Source organism: Magallana gigas, chromosome 7 (assembly GCF_963853765.1).
Source record: "Magallana gigas chromosome 7, xbMagGiga1.1, whole genome shotgun sequence".
In the NCBI taxonomy this organism is placed as follows: domain Eukaryota; kingdom Metazoa; phylum Mollusca; class Bivalvia; order Ostreida; family Ostreidae; genus Magallana; species Magallana gigas.
The window spans coordinates 2,514,910-2,537,978 of record NC_088859.1 but is presented as its reverse complement, the minus strand read 5'-3'; the positions used below and the strand labels follow the sequence as shown (position 1 = coordinate 2,537,978).

General features: G+C 32.0%; 1 protein-coding gene across 2 annotated transcripts in view; it reads left to right on the top strand.

Moving 5' to 3' along the window:
* LOC105344160 (heat shock 70 kDa protein 12A) overlaps positions 1-23,069 on the top strand; it is a 150,945-nt gene that overhangs the window by 44,773 nt on the left and 83,103 nt on the right. The window contains exon 5 of one of the 2 annotated variants that reach the window (XM_066065280.1): positions 886-2,050. The exons of the other annotated variant lie outside the window; for it this stretch is intronic. Within the exon in view, the coding sequence (XP_065921352.1) occupies positions 886-1,958 (1,073 nt within the window). The 3' untranslated portion in view covers positions 1,959-2,050. Of the gene's footprint in view, positions 1-885; positions 2,051-23,069 lie in introns of those variants that run through there. 2 annotated transcript variants of the gene reach the window in all.

The following is a 23,069-nucleotide window of genomic DNA, read 5'->3' as shown; positions in this document are numbered from 1 at the left end:
TAGATAATTTGTATATTTCTTCTGAATGAATAGGACATCTTCAATAGTTTCTTTAAAAAACATCATGCCGATATTCATATCCTAAAGATTTCATTTAATTCCTATTAAAAGTTACTGCCAATACAATGTTTTATTAAGAAATGTAATAGGTTTTTGTATCCAATATATCTTTATTTAATTTCAATTCGTTTAATTGATTTCTCAACTACTGAAAATAAGATGAGGTAATTAACTCATTGAATCTCAAGGTCATAGTTTTGGTAAATTTTTGTCCTTCTATTTTTATTCTTAACAATGCTTTTGTAATGCATTTCTGATGATCAACCAAATTTGTGCCATTCGTAGAGTTAAAGGCAGGTTACATAGCTCACAATTCTTTGATATGTAAAATTGCCCGTGCCTGGTTCTTGTTTATATTGGTTCAATATACCAATACATATTCTTTTTAAGCTGTTTTTAATCTGTTAATTTGTTTTGATCATAAATAAACAGTTTCTAGTGTTTGTGACATTCATGTTAGGTGTACATCTCGATTTTTTTTCAACATTTGAAATTTAAACAATTACATGACCTGAGCTTTGTATATATAACAAAGAATTGTGAGCTCTGTAACTCGATAATAATTCGACGACTGACACTCAAATTTATGTTGACTATTAGAAATACCGAATTGAAGCAATGATTTGTGTAATCATTACAAACGGAAAAGTACATTTGACCTCAATTGTGACCAAGCCCATTTAACAAATATTATTGTTTGAAAATGCATCTTAGACGGGTTCGAAATAGTCATCGTTTTAAGGACATCATTATCCTGATTTAAGTGCTGTACCTTATGATACTCATGGCATATAAATAAAGGTTTAGTGCAGAATATTGTTTCAGGAGGAACTGTCGACTTCAGCATTCAAGAAACCACTGATTCAGGAAAAATGAAATCCATTCACGGCGTTTGTGGGGGTCCATGGGGTGGCACCATAGTTGACCAGCAATTTATTCAATTTCTTATCAAACTTGTTGGAGCAGATGTGTTTACTGAGTTTAAGGATGAGAGTAGGTCTGAATACCTGGAGCTGATGCGAATCCTAGAAATCAAGAAAAAGCAAGTTGATTACAACACTCAGACCATTATCCCCATAGGAGTACCAATTGCTTTGTTTGAAAATTTAGAAGAACATACTGGATGCAATATTTCAGAGATAATCTCAATGTCTCCCTATTCCAATTCAGTTACATATTTGCGCGATAAGTTAAGATTTGATGCAAGTTTGTTCAGATCCTTTTTTAGAAGTTCGTTACATAACATAATATCTCATCTACGAGATATACTGGAAGACCCAGCCTGTCAAGATTTGCAGGGAATAGTGGTTGTCGGTGGTTATGCAGACAGTCATTTGGTCATTGAGAGCCTTAAAGACGCTTTCCCCGGAAGACGAATTATCGTACCTATGGAAGCTGGTCTTGCTGTAGCCAAAGGTGCCGTTCTTTTTGGTCATGATCCAGATGTTATTTTCTCACGTGTGTGTCGCTATACATATGGAGATGATATTTGTTTACCATTTGATAAAAACAAACACCCATATGGCAATATGACACAAATAAACAAAGTGTGGTATTGCAAAAATATTTTTCGAAAGTTTTTTGAAAAAGAAGAAAATGTCTTTCTTGGAGAAAAACGGTCCTTAACTGCTGATTTCGACTTCCGCGACAAAGGCAGAGTTTATATGCGGGAACAACCTTTGGCAATTAAAGTGTATGTCTCAAATCAAGCAAATCCTGTGTTTATTGATGATGTGGGGTGTCGTGTTTTAGGTGAAATAGTTGTTTTTTGTGAAAATGAAAAGTGGCCAGAAACGTTTACATGTACAATAGAAATGGAAATCGCAGGAACTGAAATTCAAGTTACTGCAAGCATAAGCACTGGAGAGAAAGCAAAAGCAAGTTTAACCTTTTTATAATTTTTGACTAAAATGGGGGTATTGCAAATCTACTTGTAACTTTAAAGATCTTTTAACGTCATACTCCAAATTGATACTTGTACTTCATATTCAAAACATGCATTTTTGACAATTTAGTTTTAGTGCTTTGAACTGTGTTTAAATAAATACAATAAAAATAAAGTAAAGTTTATTTCATATGGTAACCGTATAATTTAGCAATTGAAAATTTTTTCATAAATGATTTTTTTTTTCAAATATGGGGTAGACTTTTGTTTGTATGTTGAAAATAAAAGATGTGTGGATTACTCTTGTTGTTATTTTCTTTACACTTCATAGGACTGTGTTCTATTATGCTATTTCTTAATAACACAATCATTTTTGAGCAGTAACTTCTATCTAATTAACATCAAAGGTGCTACAAAAATTTCATAAACTTTTTTTCACGTTTACGTATTTATAAAGTCTTAAAAGTTACAATATACCACAAAAGTGCACTGTAATAAAAAAACGTAGAGGACTTAATAGTCTGAATTTTTTTTTAAAAACCGAAACTTGCTTTCGGTAGCTTTTGCCAGTTATTGGTGCGACGAATCCTAATCTGATCCGTTTAAGAGAAGATTTTAAGCAATGTCAAGTTACTAGTATTTCTGGTAAACACGTCTTCATTTTACATAAAACATTTCGTTTATATACTTTATTAAGCGAATTAACGTTTTTTAGACATAAATCGGTTTCGATGTTTTACCAATCATATTAAAACACCCAAAATATAAGTGTTCAAATAAATTTGAATAAAATTTGTTTTAGTTTTATTTTATGCTAAATCAATATCAAAATTTTAGTAGGACTGTTAAAGAGCAACTCGTTTAAAAAATGTTTTACTTGCGTGATTATTCAGATCGTTAATTTCAAATTAGAACATTATTTGTTCATTTTCTTTCAATATTGCATAACGTAAGAGGTAAGATTTAATTCCTGAAATAAATTTAAACTTGTATTCCATTTCAATCATGTGTTTCTCATAGTTGCGTTTAAATAGTATGCAAAATTACTTATTTCTCTGTTTACAGGTGGAACTGTCGATGTTGCTGTTCAAGAAACAACCAAAGACGGCAAAATGAAAACTATTTACAAGGTTTGCGGTGGGAACTGGGGAGGAACTAAAGTAGATGAAAATTTTCTTTACTTCTTAGATCAGTTGTTCGGATCGGGAAATATGAAGCACTTTAAAAACGAAGGCAGGTCGGATTATCTAGAATTTCTTAGAGGATTTGAACTAAAGAAGAGAATATTCAACATTGATTCAACTAAAAGAGTTGTCTTGAAGATTCCTCCAGCTTTTGTGGAGATTTTGTCTGAAAAAAGCGGCGAAAATTTTGAAAATACAATCAAAACATCACAACACAAGAATGCATTGTCATTTAGTGGAGACAAGCTCAATATCGACCATTCCCTGTTCACATCTTTTTTCGAGAGTTCGGTAAATGATATAATTTCTCACATTAAAGATATTTTCAATGCAGACATTTGCCGTGATTTAGATGGGGTTGTGATGGTTGGCGGGTTTGCCGATAGTATGATTGTAAATTCTACCATTAAAAAGGCTTTTCCAAACAAAAAGTTTATTATTCCAATGGAAGCAGGGTTGGCCGTTGCCAAGGGAGCAGTTCTCTATGGACACGATCCTGACATCATTTGTTCCCGGGTATGTCGATATACATATGGTGTAGATATAAGTAAACCGTTCGTTAAAGGTTTGCATGACGATTCAAAGCAGATAACTATTGAAAAAAAATTGTATTGCTCCAAGTGTTTTCAAAAGTACTTTACGATAGGGCAAGAGGTATCGATTGGTGAATCAATGGAAATGAGATCCGAAGCGTCCTTTGTCGATGAGGATAAGCAGATGATGCGCAATTTTCCTATTAATATATCTGTCTACGTTTCTAAAAAGGAGTCGCCGAGGTATGTTGATGAAGAGGGGTGTCTATTGCTTGGGAATATTAGAATAGAATGTAAAAATAGCCAATGGCCTGAGAGAGTTTACGTCGCGGTAAAAATGGAGATCACGGGAACAGAAGTAAAAGTAACACCCACGATGCATACCGGTGAGCAAGTCACTGCAACGTTTGACTTCCTCTAATACTGGACGCTTACCAGAAGATTTCGGATTACATGTACTTCTTGTATAATTACAGAAGAAGTATAATTCCCAATTTATACATTTTTATATCAATGAAATAATGTATTTGTATGAATGAGGTATTAAAACGAGAGAAAAGAAGTTCTAACGTCAATTACATTGACCAGGCGACTCGCTTACCTTTGATACACTCCTCTAGGATACACTTGTGTCGTAGTTTTACTTTTAGAACAAGTAATGCTAAATTGCCAATTGAACGATGTAGATGGTATGATATACCTAGTGGAAACCGTATATGTACCATATGTAACTGTATTGAGATAAGAGATGAATTTCATTATTTATTTCATTGTACAGATATAACAATTAAAGATAAGAGAGTTTTATACATACCTTCATACTTCTTAACACAACCAAAGTTTACAAATTTCAACAACTCCTTAATACTAATAATAAAAAAATGTTGATTAATCTGTGTAAATTTATTAAAGTTATATTGGGAGAGTTAGCTCACCGGGGTAATTGCCAATCATACTTTTTTCCTTTTTTTCACTTTGGTATTATCACTCTCCAGTGCGTGAAATGTATGAATTTTATGTACATGTATTATTGTTCAATTGATTCTTCTCAACGCTGTCATTTATGCAGTTCAGAGAATAAAGAAATTGTCATTGTGATTGTCATTATCATAGAAGAGCTGTTTTACAAGTATAATTGTACATATCAATTAGATAATTATATGTGTCATTATTTTGTTTAAGACACCAATGTTTGACTATTCGGAGAATGCATGGTGACTGTCTTAATCAGTAAATATATGCACAATTTTACTATATAATTTTAAAAATACAAGTATCTGAAGAAAAGATCTTAAAAAATCCTTTTGTGACAATAAACATCTAATATTATCTATTTGACTGCTTATTACTGGTCAGATCTCATTGGTCAATGCATAGCTTTACCGTGCGGTCACAGATTTTCGAAAGGTTGGATTGAATGCGATCATCTGATGGTATATGTTAAATGTTAAAATGCTGCAAGAAAGGAAGTTTAAACGTGTCTCTATCCAAAGATAAGCGTAATAAGTATGGCAACAGATGCGAAAGATTGCAAAAGTGGCCTTTTAAGCTCCTTTGGAGACAAATAGCAAGTAAATACAGCAGTTTCAGTTACACAGAATAAAAGAATCAGGTTAAAATATTACGCATTTTCAAATTACAGAAAGTTATTCATGAGCAAAAAAATAGTTTGAAAGTGTTACCTAGTAACTAAACAAGACTTTTAAAATAACATTTTTTTTCATTTAATACAATTCAGTTTTCACTGTAAACGCCTATTGGTTTATATAAGCAACAACGATAATAAAATTAAATCTGTTGCTATGGTTAAACGAACTTTAATCACAAAAATCTAAATATTTTAGGTACTTTTGAATAATACATGTTACATGATACTTCAAAATAAATTGATCAGAATTACCGAACATGTCCTCAAGTTTCATTAAATATCAGTTGAAGCTGCATTTTAGCAAAAATGAATGGTCGTAGCTATGACCTTTTGAATTATAAACAATTTTACGATGCTCAATAATGCTGGAATAAATTCAATACAAAAGTGTGATTTTTCCCCACAATTAGCAACAAAGAATGAGTCTAAATTGCATTCAAAACAGGTATTTTCGCTCTACGGAATTACTATGGTTTTCTTTTTTGCCTTATTTTTAACCTTGTTACCATAGCAACAAGTGTCAATTTTTTATCTGACATGTATATTTTAAATACTTATTACATTAATATGTATCACTGTATGCAATATAAAGAAAATTAGTAATTATGTGTGCCGGAATCCAAGCTAAAAGAGAGATAAGTCAGTCTGGAAGTAGTAATATTATCCTAAAAACATTTAAATTCAATAAACGTTTATATGCATTGCTGAATGTAAATGTCTTCTAAAAACACCGGCGTAGAATAGAAACTTTTGATTTATACTTCCAAGCAAACTCGTCGAAGGGGATTTAAGGAGGCCGACTTTAGTTTGCATTGCGCATGTTTTTGCGTTTTCTAATATAATACAGTTGTTTTATACTTCTTATGAATTTTTTTCGATATCATTTATAAAATTGAACACAATAAACAAAATACAGATAAAAATATTTAGATTTTTAAAGGAAATTTTTATTTTTAACACGATTTTTACGTTGTGCGGTAGGGGAGCATTGCCATTGCGCTTTTATGACGTTATGATAAAATGAAGCTTTGTAGGAGTACGTTATAAGAAATAACATAAAAGAAAAAGTAAAAATTGTACGCTGTTGAAATTTTACATACAGAATGATGCTATCCTCAAGGATATTTTCCTCATTTTTGGAATGAATCCATTATACCAATCATCATTCGTGATGATCCAAATATATAGCAAAATTTGGTGCATTTTAATATTTTGAGATGGCCCCCACTAAAAACCAGACGGTAGAATTTTGTGTTTTTTACATATAAGGTAGGAAATGATATTACTTATCATATATAACTATTTGAGAAAAAAAGCTATTGTAGTATTTTTTAAAACTGCTTTGATGTGCGGAAAATGACAGTTTCCTATACATTCCTATAGTAAATGTACCTCTATTTTGAGATGGTCCCTTAAAAGAACCAGACGGTCGATTTTCATGAACCTTCGCATATAAACTAGAGTTGGTTTAAATTACATATGGTTAAAAAATAAAGAGTTTTGCTATTGTAGTTTTTCCGCAAAAAAACCCAAATCGGCCTCCTTAAGTACCAGTAATTCGGGGTGGGGAAAATTTTTGATGAAAATTCAGATTTTAAAGAATGACCATGCCTTGTATGATACACGATTGCTTTTAAAAAAAATGTTCATGAAAATTTTATAGACACTGAAGTATCAGATCTTGTGAACAAGGAAATAGATCAGTTATAAAGGTGAAGTCTTTCAGTGTCCGCTTAAACGAGCATGTTACCCTCCCGTGTCCCTCGGAAACAAACGCGATGTCATTATGTGCCCCCTGTACCGGACGTGTTGCCCTTCAATCGCAATGGTTGTGGAGAACACGTATGGGAAAGAGCCATTCTTAAAGTACACGTGAATTGCTATATACGTACGTGAATATCATCAATTTAAGCATCACGTAATAACAATAAATGAATCCATACCCATACAGGGATCTAAGCATTGATTTAGGGACGTAGAGGTTCTTCCTAGACTTATTGAAGGAAAATAATACTTTATAAATAAAAGTTTTGTTGACTTTTCCTGCTGGTATTACCGTCAGCAATCTATAGAGTCTGTTTGCAACTTACGCCACATTGTTGAGAGATCTGCATTGTTTGATAAAGAATCAATATACATAGGTGACTTGTTTACTCAGCTGTCATTCACATGATGGATATTAGTATACTTTATACTAGTATGTAATGAACAGAAGCAGACATTTTAGGATCATCAAAGCTAGGGACGTAATGTTCTTTATACAGAGAGTATCAGAATTATCTGATTGTATAAATATCTTATTTTTAAAAGGATTTCAATACAGATCCTCGTTTAAGTTGGTTTAAAAATTATGGACAATCGTGATTTTTTAACAGAAGGATTGATTCTAAAAACACTCACACATATTAAAATTTGGCAATAAAACGGGTGCTTCTTAACTATTCTAAACTTCTGTTTGTGGTCCCTCCTGTCCACCCCTGCGAATGTGTTCGGAATGTTTTCTTTATCGTTGCTTAGTACGTAATAAATCCAGAGGTGTTCGAATGAAAGTTCACGAGACTTCACCGAGATTTGTTCAGTTCCTGTGAAATTTCGAGCGGAAGTATAGGTGTTCGGATAATATTCTCAAAATACGTAAGTACTGGTCGTTTTTCGTATCATATCCTACTTTGATTTATGTTAAAACGGGAAAAGCTTTCAAGATGTATGTCTTATTTCACCATCTAGCAGTTATTTATATTAAACGATAATATTCAGACCAGAGTTATCGTTCGTGTTCAGCCACGTGTAGAGTGGTTGAAAATATAAACATTGGGTTGCTTAATAATATCATAGCCCTGTTTGATGCTTGTGGTGTGCAATACCATGTTTTTAAAAAAATAACGGGGTCTGTTTTGCCTTAAAACTTAGTATATCGAGCCATTTTCATCGAACATTCTGCATTAAATAGTATAGTCTGTTTCACTATTGATGTTATTACTAGGTCAGGCGCGGATCGAAAATTAATCCTCAGGAGGGATCTCTTTTAAGCATGTTAGTTGTTGCAACAGCAGACAAAAACTAATATTTGTATAGTCACATTTATTTCTAGAACACATTTTATTCACCAATTAATGAAGATAAATTTTAAAATCAATAAATCTCTAGATTTAATATTTGACTACAAGAACCTAGATATTGTGAAATTGAATATATACACGAGGTACGATTTTTACTGCGAAACTGAAAGGGTCAAATAACACCACGTGGTCTAAAATTTGAATGACAATAACATTCGCAGGGGTGCTGTCGGGAGATGTAAATGGTTCTGTATAGTGCTAGATGCCTTGCCCTCATGCGTTATACTTGTAGCAAGTGGGTGTTTGTATCTCGTCATATTGTCAAGTCCATTTAATAATGAAACTTGAATTAAGAAGGCGTTTCAGATTAAAAAACATGAAAAATAAAAAGGACGTAAAAATAAATAAATAAGAAAAAAATGGGTTTTTTTATGTTTGTTATGTATTAAATAGACAACATAAACATACAGAAAGTTAAAAAAAATATATCCTAGAGATATATATAAATAATTTTCAATGCTTTTTAATTAATTAAGTTTTTTATGGGGGGGGGGGCAATTATGACTCGATTTTATTTGGAAGAATTCTTGTATTATTACTAGGTCACATACCACTATTTTTACCCAAGGCTCCTTATGAATTAGGGTACATTTAAGTAATTTATTCAGTGTATATGTAATGAATGGACAAATAGAATTCATTCTAAATTCTTCTAAATTGTTAGTTTTGTTTCAAAAGGCATTTTATGCCTATCCATATCAGCCCTGTGTACTCTGAGTTAATCTACTTTGGTCAGCAAGTGCCATTTCCTGAAAATGTGTGAATGGTTCTATGTGATTAAATGCTTAATGTAAACGGATTAGCCACTGTATATTTATCAAAATACCTGATTTCTATAGCAAACTTAATGCAGAATTTTTAAAATATTTTTTCAAGCTCATAGCATGCGATTAAATGTTTCATTTTTGGCATTTTCTGAAAAATTTAGCCATATTTGGGGTATTTTTTTCAAAAATTTCCAAAAAATAGTTCCAGGTGTAGAAGAACTAAATCACCATTAGCATCATCATGTAGACATGTAAAGTTAATGAATGTAATAGATTAATGAAACTTTTGACAAGTAATTAATGTTAAATGTAGCTCTTGAAATTTGACTATTGTGTGTAACGTGCTAGATTTTGCATATTATTTCAGCCTTCCTGGACCAGATTTCAGATGCCTATTACTCTGATGCAGAATATACAATTCCCGCCAAATTTCACAGGGAGGTGTATTATGGGTATAAGTGTCTACCTACCAAGTTTCATCAAAATCAAAGAAGAATTGTGTAATTATCAGGTCAAAGGTCAAAATCCACGTTTATTAACTTAAGTCTAATTTTTCGTTATTTTTCAAACAATTAGGATGAAAAATGACATTTTGTGGGGTTCTTATGGTTGATAATATGAAAAAATAACGGTAAAAATTGTGTGAAATGGATTTGAACGGGGTGTGAACAGCATGGTGTCATCAATGAGTCAAACAGGGGACGTAAGTACTTGCAAAATGTCTAAAAGCCATTTCTAGTGATAACTTTACTTATCACCCAAATCATAAATGAATTGGTCGATTTGTCATTAAGTTATAAAGCCTTAAATATGCCCTCTCTCTCTCTCTCTTTCTCTCTCTCATGTTACTTTATGATTCCTATGAATGATGACATATTTCACTGCCTAGCAGATTGCATGACAGGACATACAAGCTCGTAAAGGGGCACCTGCTGCTCCCTCCCCCCCCCCCCCCAGTTAACACCATTTTGACAGAGAAATAATGAAGAAAACAACAAATGGTAAGTTGATTTTATTCATTTATTCATATTTTTCTTACAATTTAACACTTGAAATCTGATGGTGAGTAGGCATCACAACATTTTGCTCAGTACTTTAGAATATGTAAACCTTCATGTATAGATATTTAATATGAGACATATACATTTTACTGGTAAGAAATAGTCATTTTAGCATCTAAATTATCAATGCCTTGCAAAATTTTATTTAAATTACTGCTTGAAAGTCTTATTATGTCAGTTTTTCCCCTCTTTGTGTCCTAGAAATGTAACTACTAACAAATACTTATGGTTATGTTTTAAAACCCTTTCTTGCATTTCAATATTTTTTGCGTTATTCACAGCAAATTGTAAATCAAGCAATTTTATTCATTTTTGCAATTTACAGACTATACTATATTACAATCACTACATTAAATTCTGTTGATGATCATCTTGTTATTCATAGATTTCTGTTCATTAATTAATTAGATATAGCGAATAAAATAGGTATAGTTTTAAAATACTGATCCCCTGGAGATGACCAAATTAGGTATAAAGTTATCAAGTTGATAACATGCTTACGAAAGCTATTATAACATGTATCTTTACACTGACGTATTGAAAATTGAAAATAACTAAAATGTAAAGCGATAACAGGTCAAATATATACCTAAATATGACGTTAAATCAACGTCTTAAAACTCGACGATGTCGGTTGCTATATATTTGATGACGGTAACTGCTTATTGTTTTACAAAAAGGATGTTGACCTCCACTGCTTAAACAATGGCATACTACTATTACTGCAGATAAACATTTTCCATTAGGAATAAAGTTTAGCATTTGATTAATACATTTAAAGCATTAATTATTGTTGTTATTCAATTTAATTTTGGGGAGCATTTAGGATACATCAAGTAATAAAATAAAAAAATAATTTCACATTACATAGAATAGATTATCACATTAAGGGACAATAATTTACTAGTATTTTAAGTCTTATCTATAATGTTTAATAATAGTTAACTATCTTTTTTATAGCAGAAAGCCACAATGTATATGTGAATACCCCCCTTTCCGCCACACATGGATAACATGAACTTGTACTGATTTTTTTGTAAATATATGTAAATACACGAATGTATGTATCAAGCCATTTAACATTAAAAACTTGATTTAAATTTGTATGAGAAAACAACGCGGTAGAAGAAATCAACAAAATAACAGAATTTGAACAAATGTATGCTACTGCAAAATGGATGTTACATTTTTTTTCATCCACTTTCACAATTTTTAAGCTTTAGCAAATAAAAGTCAATGAAACTGGACAAAATTGCCTTGATCACATTTAAAACTAAGATTATGAGCACACTTACCCTGCAAAGAGGGTGTGTTGATCGACTGCAAATTTAAAGAGGACTCTTTGTCAATATTCTGAATATATTATTCTTGAGATTTGTTTTTCAAAGATTATTTGAGTAAAAAAAAATCATCTGTCCATTTTGATATTTTTTTTAATTAAGCAGAACATCATTAATGATAATTCAACAACAACAACAACAAAAAGAGAGAAATCATATGACAATGTCGTTTTAGCTCCACACGCAACTTGTTAAATATGAAAACAAAATTTGTTTTTAATAAGGTCTTATTTTGGCATTTTGATCAAAATATGTATATAATTATTGTGTATGTAAAAATTATTTACTAAAGCTTTAATGTTTTAATTTGATTATATATTTACATTGCAATACAAAACGTGACAGTTTTAAACATTTTATACAAAACAGCATCAATTTTGTTACGTTTGATAAATATGAAGTCAAACACTGAACTTAATCTATCTGGGTTCAAGTCTTATTTTACAAATTCTTTTGATTTCTTTTTCTTCAACTTAATATATTTTATTAGTTTAGAAAGTCAAGTTTTACTGTTTTGAATATTCTATTTTCTTCGTAAATACGAGCAATGATCTCCGTACCTGCAAACTCAAAACCAACTGTACATTCATACTGAACACATATAGGTTTATCACCTTTAGAATCTAGTAAACGTTTTTTTTTCCTCCAAATTTGCAATAAGTGACATATAATCAGAACGATGCTCTATTTTAAACTGCTTCACAGTCTCTTTTCCAAAAATACTATTAAGCCACTGTATGAATTTTTCGTTCACGAAAACTCCTCCAAAAGCTCCTCCACAGGCTCTTTCTACAATGTGAATTTCTTCTTTTCCATCTTTTTCCGAAATTTTGATTTCAATGACACTAATGTCCGTTGTGCCTCCTGTCATAAAATTAAAAATCTAGCTTTTTGAGTTTTCATGAATATATTTTATTTAAAAGATTCATTTGTTTAGCTCCTTTTCTTTGACATGTTTTGCTTGATGTTGATAGTGAATAAACTGAGATCAGATTTGCTCTAAAATAGCTTGTTTTAAAGTTTTTCTTTTAAAGTCTTCTGAATTACAAAAAAGTGAAGAATACTTGCTTACCTGATTATTAAATGAAGATTTGAAGAAGTAATGAGAATTAGCGTTAATGGAGAGTAAAAAGTGCTCCCCTTGGAAATTTTACATACAGAAACATAGAACTTCAGGGTGTTTCTTTTCTAAATCTAAAGTTTTAAAGTTTCTTGTGGTTCTTACGCAAAAATCTCAAGTCGGTCACCTTGATTTATTTTACAGCATTCCGTTATTAGATAATATGATAAAACATTTTTGGATTACGTAAACTTTTTTTTTAACAAAATCAAATTCAAAATCCAATTCCTTGCATTTTTATTGCATATGATAGGTAACTACATGAATTATTACGTTTCGCGACGTGGTTTTTTTTTTCAGCGAAAGCCCAAATCGATTTATGAAAGAATTCTTCACAGCCGACAGTAAAGATGAATATTTTCTTTATCATTTTCATTTTCTCCCTCATTTTACTCGGAGAAATTTACAGAAATAATTCGAATTTTGGATATAAAACAAAATGGGAAAGTCTGACCTATTAAAATGTTCTTAGAACAATTGGTACAACCTACGTCATTTTTTTAAAAATCAATCTTGTAATAATTTTAGACTATTTATAAATACTTTATTTTCAATTGATAATCACGATGAAGAAATCGATAAAGTCTTTCGTGGTCTTAGTGTACGGGTTAGTGATTGCTGGCATATTCCATAACGGTAAAATGTTAAAGACTACAATTCATCATACTTTGCGTTGGTTGTATACTGATCGATTGTGAGATTTTCTCTATTTGTTATTGAATATGCTTAGTCTAATTTATCACTTTTCTAACTTTGAAAAAACACGTTCATAGATTAAGTGTATCATCTTTGACATTCATATGTCAAAACCAATGACAACTTTACTCTAAAATAACACGAAGGAAGGCGGAGGATTAAAATGAAATGCTGTCACAGTAAGACTTTGTAAATACAGGTGCATTTTTGGAACCTACTTGTACATTACTAAAGGCAAAGAATAATATAAGCTTTCACAAGCTTGTCTTGTTCCCGTTTTCAAAACGAGTACAAAATATAAACAAAATAATCCTTTTTAGGGTTTTTTTTTGCTTTTATTTTATACTAGTGTACATGGGGTTTTTTTTCAAATAAATTGAAACCAGTTTTCGGTCTTGAAAATCTTTTTTCCATTTAATCTGTTAACAATCTATACTTATTTATCAAGACATTGGCAAATAAACAACATAATGCCTCATCCAGAGTCATTTCTTACACCCTTGATATGTCAAAACGTATGAAATGATGTTTGTAAGCTTTAACTGAATTTTTATTTATGAGCACTTATTGTAAAATTAATCGACACCTACTTTCATTTTAGATGAACAAGCCCGAAATTACAAGAGTGAGAGTAAAGTGGTTGACACGCTATGGCGAAATCAAGTCACAGGTAGTTTGCATCAAAATAATAAGTTTGCAATAAAATAGTATTAATTGATTACGTGAAAAAGGAAAATATTTACTGCTTATTTAGAGTATACTTAGGATTTGACAAATGTTGAATAAATAAAATGAGCTAATTCGTTCCTTAAATGCGCGATTTTAATTTTGATGGATAGAATGACCTCCGGTGAGACAATAGAATAGAAATTTCAGGATGCAGGTTTACTAATTAATGTCATGGCGAAAAGTGTATCACGAGTTCATCATGCATCGCGGCCGTCATCTTGGATCGGAAACTTCTGGTTAAAACCAAAACATTGATAAAAAATGGAATAATTTAAAGATTTTAGTTCTGATGGAAAAAATAGAATGAAGTAACTAACGGGGTAAAATAATGAACGGAACTGCGGACAGTGTAAAGTCAACCTTCGGGTAGATTCTTTTGATTTGACAGCTTTGGTTTATCTTTGAACAGATTGTGTAATGCATGAAGTTGAATAAGGGGACCCAAAATTGCACACATTCTTATGGGGTTTTTTTTTCAATAAAATAAATGTGTGTTGAGTGAATTAGTATGTTTGATGTGAAATCACACAATTTCAAAAGTTAGAATGCTAGTTTTTTGTAGGCAAGGGCTATGGATATTTTTTTCCATATTTTAAACATTACGAAACTAAGCTGTGTTTTCTGTTCAGTCAAAATGCACTTTTAATGACGTAACAATTAACCCTACAAATACCTTATCGGGTATATTGGCATAAATCCTTAGTTCGCATGTACTTTTGTGTAACTTAAAGCTAAATGTACATTTCGGTTTTTTTTATGCGGAAATTTTGTTTACGAGTTGACCTGTATACGAGTTGGTCTGTGTACGACTTGACCGGACACCATTAATAAGGCTTGATTTTAAATTCTTACTTTTAATTTTTCCTTTCTATTTTGCATTGTCTACTTCATGTGTTTGTTCTGCTATTAGGATATATCTAAAGATCAAACAGGGAGTGATCGTTTATTTACTTAACTTGAGAGAAGTATGGAAATAGAAGACATGGATGGTAAAAAGATGCCATTTATGACAATCATAGCGCACGCCATTCGATATCTCAAAGAACATTAATTGCGCCAGTTGAACGACAAGAACATTCTAGAAGCAGTGACCGCTGACGGCATATTCTGGGTATTGACAGTTCCCGCTATTTGGACTCTGCTAAACAGTTTACAAGAGAAGCAGCGAGAAAAGTACATATGCATGTTTACTTAGTGATACAATTCAATGGTTTAAACATATTGTTTTGTTAAAATACAAGCTCGAACAAGTTGATAAGTCTTTTACCCTAATATAAGTTATTTTTCAATTTGTCCGTTTTCTTGTTGTTGATACAGCAACAAGTTAAAAATTTACTTGAAATGTAAGGTGTTCTTATTTTCTATTTGATCGTCGTTGGTTTACTTCAATTTTAGTTACATAAAGCCTGCTTGTAATATTTTTTTATGAGCTAACCTGAACCGAAGGTTCAAGTGAGCTCTTCTGATCACCTGATGTCCGTCGTCGGCCCGTCTGTCAGTCCGTCCGTCTGTCTGTAAACGTTTCCCCGTTTTGACTTCTTCCCAAGAACCACTGAGCCAAAGTTAACCAAATTTGGTACAAAGTATCCATACGGAAAGGGAATTCTAAATCGGTAAAATAAAAGGCAAATTCCTTTTTAAAAGGGAGATAATTGCAAAACAGTGAAAATAGGGGGCATGTCTTAATAAATCTTCTTCTTAAGAACATATGCACTAGAAATGCCAATATTTAAATCAAAGCTTGTATATATAGTGAATTTTCTAAATTGCTAAAATCGTGACCGCCGGACAAATACTGGAGCCCAAAGAGGATTTCAAAGTTTAAAACAGAAACATCTATAGGGAAAATGTTTCAAAATATTCTTTCCAAGAACTACATGGCTCCAATTTGTGAGATTACTATGCAAGCATTCTGCAATAAAGTAGATTCCAAATTGTTAAAATCATGATCCCCCGACCAATACTGAGGCCCCGAGAGGGCATTAAAGTTAAACATAGAAATGTAAAAGGAAAATATTAAAGAATCTTCCCAAGAACTACAATGCCACAATTTGTGAAATCACAATGCAAGCATTTGTTAAAATTGCGACTTCAGGACTAATACTGGGACCCTAAGAGGTCTTTAAAGTTCATTTAAGAAATTTATTTGTAAAATATTTTTAAAAATGATATAAAACGATACAAGGAACTGTTGTTCGGTTGAGCTATGTGGCTAATGGGCCTCTTGTATTAAATCGAATTCGGATTTTTGAAATACTGCGTTATTTAGGCCCGAATTCAAGACGATCAGCTGATGCTAGCGTATAAACCGGAAGCTGCCGCCCTATACTGCCGCCTACTTCCGATTGATAGATTTGAGAGTGGGGGTGAACATCAGGAGCTAGTGCTGAAAACGTTTGAACGAGGGAGGGAATTCATGGTTATTGATCTTGGGGGTATGGTGTTTATTTCGCAGCTTCAATTGATTATAAAGACAATTTTGTTTAATGGCTTTAGAGGTAATTGAAATTATTCCTGCTGTAATTTAAGTCAATTTTGAATGCCGTTGAAACCGCAGAATTTTATTAACTTAAAACAGTTACCTTTATATCGTAAATTACAATGTTGATTTCGAATACGTGCCAAAGATATCAAATTTTAAATAATTATTTTTCTGCCAGGAAAGTCAAAGTAATTCCTTCTTAGGAACATCAGTCTATGACGTGAAATCGACGGCTAATTAGACTGTTATACGAAATTGGTGGAGGTTCAACACCTTCTTAATTGGTACAGTGTTTCAAAAAGGAAAAAATATAATTTTTTCAGAAAAGGATAAATTGTTCCTATGTACGTAAACACCAGCGTGTGATTAACCAGGTGCATCCATGTATATATTTTCCTTTAAGGGCTATTTTAATTCGGGTGAGTTTTATCCTATTTTAAAACATGCTGATGTAAGCGAATCATAAAATAAAAAAAACCGTATTATACTCTTAATACACGATTAAATTTCAAATCAACAACTGTTGAGCATAAGTAGAATCGTGACGAAGATTTTATTTAGCAAACAACGGCCATCTGATTTCCCGCGGACATGCGCTATAACAACCGTTAATGGTCCAACGCCGCATAATGATAGAAGTATCATTAAGTGTTTCAATTGCAACGCCTGATGTTGAAAATTATTAAAATGTCTTATCACTAAGCGTTGCAGTCTCACTCTTCAATGATACAAAATTGTACGACTTTTAGTAAAAAAAAAACACCTTTTCATTTCCTTTTCGTGTCCTTTAATTTTCTTAACATTTGTAACATTAGTGGTTGAGGGTGTATACATTTGCTTATTTCATTAAAGCTGAACACCGCTCGTATAAAGACTCTGTTACAGGTACCTGATATAAAAGCCTTTCGATTTCGTTACACCAAATTTTACATCTGAAACTTGTGGCCAACGTGTAGTGTTGATTTCGTTGTTTTTGGATTTTTTTGCATTTGATTCTTATTTTATGTGCATATTTTGTTTCAAAATAATGAGTTAACCTATTTATTTGATGTTAGTACTCTCGAGGCTTGAGAAAAGTAAGTTAAACGTGATAATTACATCGCGACATAGTAACACGTCGAGACAGGATGTACGTCAACACAAGTGAGACCTCTAAAGTGAAATGCTTTAAACTTTTTAAAGGTATGTGGTTTATAAAGGGGTTGAAGGGAAAGCTTAGCTGAAAGAGAAATATGGCGGACAGAACCTTTATGTGACGATGTTCAGCTCTAAGTGTTAAGGCAGCTCTATATTTGTAGGACTCTAAAGTGTGTTGGCCAAAATCTAGTTTGAATGAAAAATTAAACAGAGTTAATGCACTGAAACACCGTTTTTATCCTTGTTATTATCGAATTCCAACGAAAAAGTATACGAATATTAATCCTCCCTCTTTCATTTCCTAAAAGGATCCGAATACCGTCTTTTGTTGTGCGTTTCTGGTGGACTTTGAAATATTCGTTCGTACAGGTCCTTGTAGTATGAACTTACACCAGACTAAATAAAATATGAAAATAACATTACAAGCTTCAATTTACCGCTATTCACTAATGTGTTTATACATGTAATGATCGAAGACTGGTTGATCGTTATAGTCAACGAATGATTGTTGATGTACTAATTTTTTTTTTACTTTGGCGTGACCATCGGACTTTGGAGTCTTACATATCTAAGACGTCTAATGATACTTTTCTATCTTTAAGTGGCGATATATCTTTAGCCGATGGCGATGTCAACTGTCGATGTAATGATTTACAACATTAGGCGTTGCAATTGCAACGATTAATGATATTCATAACATTAAACAACGTTGTATAATTAACGGTTTTTACAATGCGCAATGAGGCCGGTTTTTCTCTTCTTTCATCAATAATCATGAAAAAGCATTACTTTCCACGCAGGAAAAAAAATTAATTTAGATATCGTTGGAACGAGAATAAATCCAGCATTGTAATTTAGAGTAAGAGGTAAATCTTATAAGTGAACATTGTAATAGTTTTCCGGACAATTTAGCAATAGTACCATTGCGAATCACTGTATTTACGTTATATTTAAGGGTGCAGCGTTAATTCGTCCCATATTAAGATTCGCGCCCGCCGTCGAGCCGGGTATGATTGAATTACGACTTTAACAAATGGTTTTTTTTAAACATTCCCATAACGCATTATTTATGTTCCCATACGAAATTATTTTTATTTACCTTGACTATGTCTTCCTTTACTTTGAATATTTCTATCTTTGAAAGATTCTGCGGGTGTAAAAGGTGAAAGTGTATCTTTTTTAAAGATACTTGGTAAATATAAAAAAAATTGATACTGGAATAGCCAAAATATCAGACCAAGCAGCCTCAGAAATACAAATAATATGAGATAGCAGAAGAGCAATCATTGCCAAAGATAAAGGGAACATGTTTGCGGTGAATAATACTTTCTTAAAGATTAAACACAAGGATACTTTTACTTCAATAATTAATGATATCGGGTCTCATTTGTTCTGCCCTAAATTTTAAATGATTTTTTACACGAATTTCTAATGATATAATTATTATTCTAAGATAAAAACAAAACTCAGACATGTCTAGGTGGTCATCTAAAAGTTTGTTAATTCTTTAAATAGGACCCTATAGGATTTTGCTTTGAATGTACCAATCTTCCATTTTTATTTTTTTATTTTTTTTTTTTGTCTTAGGGATTTTTTTTCTTTTCCACATATTAAAATTATTATGATAAGACATCAAATTATGAAAAATACCTTTTACCTCCTAGTTCCAGAAATATTAAATATATTTGTGAGCCTAATTTCCCAGATTTATCAGATATTAGCTATTTTCTATTTGACAAAGGCAGACATCTTTACAGTATTATTATAACACTCATACATATCAAAGTAATGAACAAAGCCTTTATATATAAAATTATATATTAAGGACCATAAATATAAAATACGGTTTTACTGTCTTAAAAAACATGATTAAAGCTTTTTATGGTGGATTTTAAAACACGTGAGAGAGGGCAAGGCGAACTGAGACTTCTTCACGTTTCCAACCCGAGCCAAAATATAGCTTATACTTCAAGGCATTTATGCTTATCTACAATATGATATCAATTTTACGTCTCAAACAAGCTTTTTTTCAACAATTTTTGCAGTTGAAACCATAACGCGTCAACCAGGCAAAATGATGGTGTCACAATGCAAATGAAACGCTGCGCGAAAGTGTGCGTACTCGAACGACGCGGTCTCGTTAAAGTTGGGTAGTATTTTTTTAAAGACACATTACATTATAATAAGTAGTTAAAAGCATGATATTAACATTTCTAAAACTGTTATCGGTGCTTTTTAAGAATATAATAATCTTGAATATGTAAACGGTGATCATTTTGTTTACATACATGCATGTGTACACTTAAAAAATACATTAACAATATTTAGTTCTTCTGCCACAGGCTCATTTTCTATGTCGAAGTAAAACGCCAAGCTTTTTACATTCTTTATTCAGCCAGTATAGCAGGGAATTTACGGTAACATCTGAAATTTAACAACGTATAAACATTCTTACTATACCTAAATTTATCAGTGAACACTGCACGTTCATACACACTTGCCAAATATCTCGAATGAAGTTTTAAATTAATAATCAGAAAATAATATTACAAATATATAGGTATAAGAAAAAAGACATACATCGTTGCGACTTTGCACCACAAAAAATATGAATGATGAAGCGTCCCAGACGCTGTAGAGAGGATACTGTAGAATTACATATTTTCGTTTGGTCAAACTTTCGTTGATTTTAAACCAAATAAGATTTCGTTGGCATTTAATTTCGTCATATCGTAATCTCTATGTATTCATTAATACTTGGGTAAAAAATTCGTCATGGATTAAATTTCGTTGAGTTATATTGCCAACGAAAATAATGAAATTTAATCCTCAACGAATATTTCTGCTTAAACAGTATGTACGTCCCAGACGCGCGGGAAAAATGTCTCTCAGAAACAGTTTACAGAATGTAATTAGCAGTAAGTAAATTCGGAACCATAAACTGACCGGCACCGTAAATTCCGGTGACGTTACATTATGATTAGGGGAGTTTCTGATGACCTTAATTAAGCTCCCCTGTAATCGATTACATAACAAACAACATGGTTCCGACGTCAACGTTTTTAGACTGATGTCATTGCTTTGTAAAAAAAAAACCGCTATTAAATTCTTGATGTGTATTCCGTATTGCATAATAGCAAACCTATACATTCTAGTGTCATGTAATGCATAATTATATCTCTTTGTTAAGTCATCAATTACGTGGGGACGGTTTTCGTAAATTGTCAAATGTTAAAAGTATCAGTACATGTATATTTCGTTTTTCGTGTTCTGACTTCTGTAATCAGATGTTGAGACCTTCAAGTTCTTATACCTACCTACTTACATACATACATGTATACTGATGTAATTCTGAACACAATTATAACATCATGTAACATTTGCTTGTAGTTATCTTTGAACACAAATAGCCTGATATTTATGCAACTGCAAACGAAATATGTTTGTATTTGTCTATCGTAAATGTGTAGTTTCCAAAAATTCAATCAATACAAATAATACAATCATACAATATTTTCTTATGCGTTTCTTTGCAAGTTTATTTGATGTACCTTATTATTCGATATTTGTTTTAGATATAAAAATACCATGAGTTAAATAGATAATTTGTATATTTCTTCTGAATGAATAGGACATCTTCAATAGTTTCTTTAAAAAAACGTCATGCCGATATTCATATCCTAAAGATTTCATTTAATTCCTATTAAAAGTTACTGCCAATACAATGTTTTATTAAGAAATGTAATAGGTTTTTACATCCAATATATCTTTATTTAATTTCAATTCGTTTAATTCATTTCACAACTACTGAAAATAAGATGAGGTAATTAACTCATTGAATCTCATGGTCACAGTCTTGGTAAATATTTGTCCTTCTATTTTTATTCTTAACAATGCTTTTGTAATGCATTTCTGATGATCAACCACATTTGTGCAAGTCGTAGAGTTATAAGTAGGTTACATTTCTCACAATTCTTTGATATGTAAAATGGCTCGTGCCATGATCTTGTTTACATTAGTTCAATATACCAATAAATATTCTTTTTAAGCTGTTATTTTTTTTATTTTTTTATTTGTTTTGATCATAAATAAATAGTTCCTAGTATTTGTCACATTCATGTTAGGTGTACATCTCGATTTTCTTTTCAACATTTGAAATTTAAACAATAACATGGCCTGAGCTTTGTTTATATAACAAAGAATAGTGAGCTCTGTAACTCGATTATAACTCGACGACTGGCACTCAAATTAATGTTGACAATTAGAAATACCGTATTAAAGCAGTGTAACCATTTAAAACGGAAAAGTACATTTGATCTCACTCATGAACATGCCCATTTTTAAAATAGATAGTATTTTTGGAAAATGCATTTTAGACGGGTTCGAAATAGTCATCGTTTTAAAGACATCATTATCCTGATTTAAGTGCTGTGCCGTATTATACTCATGGCGTATAAATAAAGGTTTAGTACAGAGTATTGTTTCAGGAGGAACTGTCGACTTCAGCATTCAAGAAACTACTGATACAGGAAAAATGAAGTCTATTTACGAGGTTTGCGGGGGTCCGTGGGGTGGCACCATAGTTGACCAGCAATTTATTCAATTTCTTATCAAACTTGTTGGAGCAGATGTGTTTACTGAGTTTAAGAATGAGAGTAGGTCTGAATACCTGGAGCTGATGCGAATCCTAGAAATCAAGAAAAAGCAAATTGATTACAACACTCAGACCATGATCCCCATAGGAGTACCAATTGCTTTGTTTGAAATTCTAGAAGAACATACTGGATGCAATATTTCAGAGATAATCTCAATGTCTCCCTATTCCAATTCAGTTACATATTTGCGCGATAAGTTAAGATTTGATGCAAGTTTGCTCAGATCATTTTTTAGAAGTTCGTTACATAACATAATATCTCATCTACGAGATATATTGGAAGACCCAGCCTGTCAAGATTTGCTGGGAATAGTGGTTGTCGGTGGTTATGCTGACAGTCATCTGGTCACTGAAAGCCTTAAAGACGCTTTTCCCGGAAGACGAATTATCGTACCTATGGAAGCTGGTCTTTCTGTAGCCAAAGGCGCCGTTCTTTTTGGCCATGATCCAGATGTAATTTTCTTACGTGTGTGTCGCTATACATATGGAGATGATATTTGTTTACCATTTGATAATGACAAACACCCATATGGCAATATGACACAAATAAACAAAGTATGGTATTGAAAAAGATTTTTCGAAAGTTTTTTGAAAAAGGAGAAAATGTCTTTCTTGGAGAAAAAACGGTCCTTTACTGCTGATTTCGACTTCCGC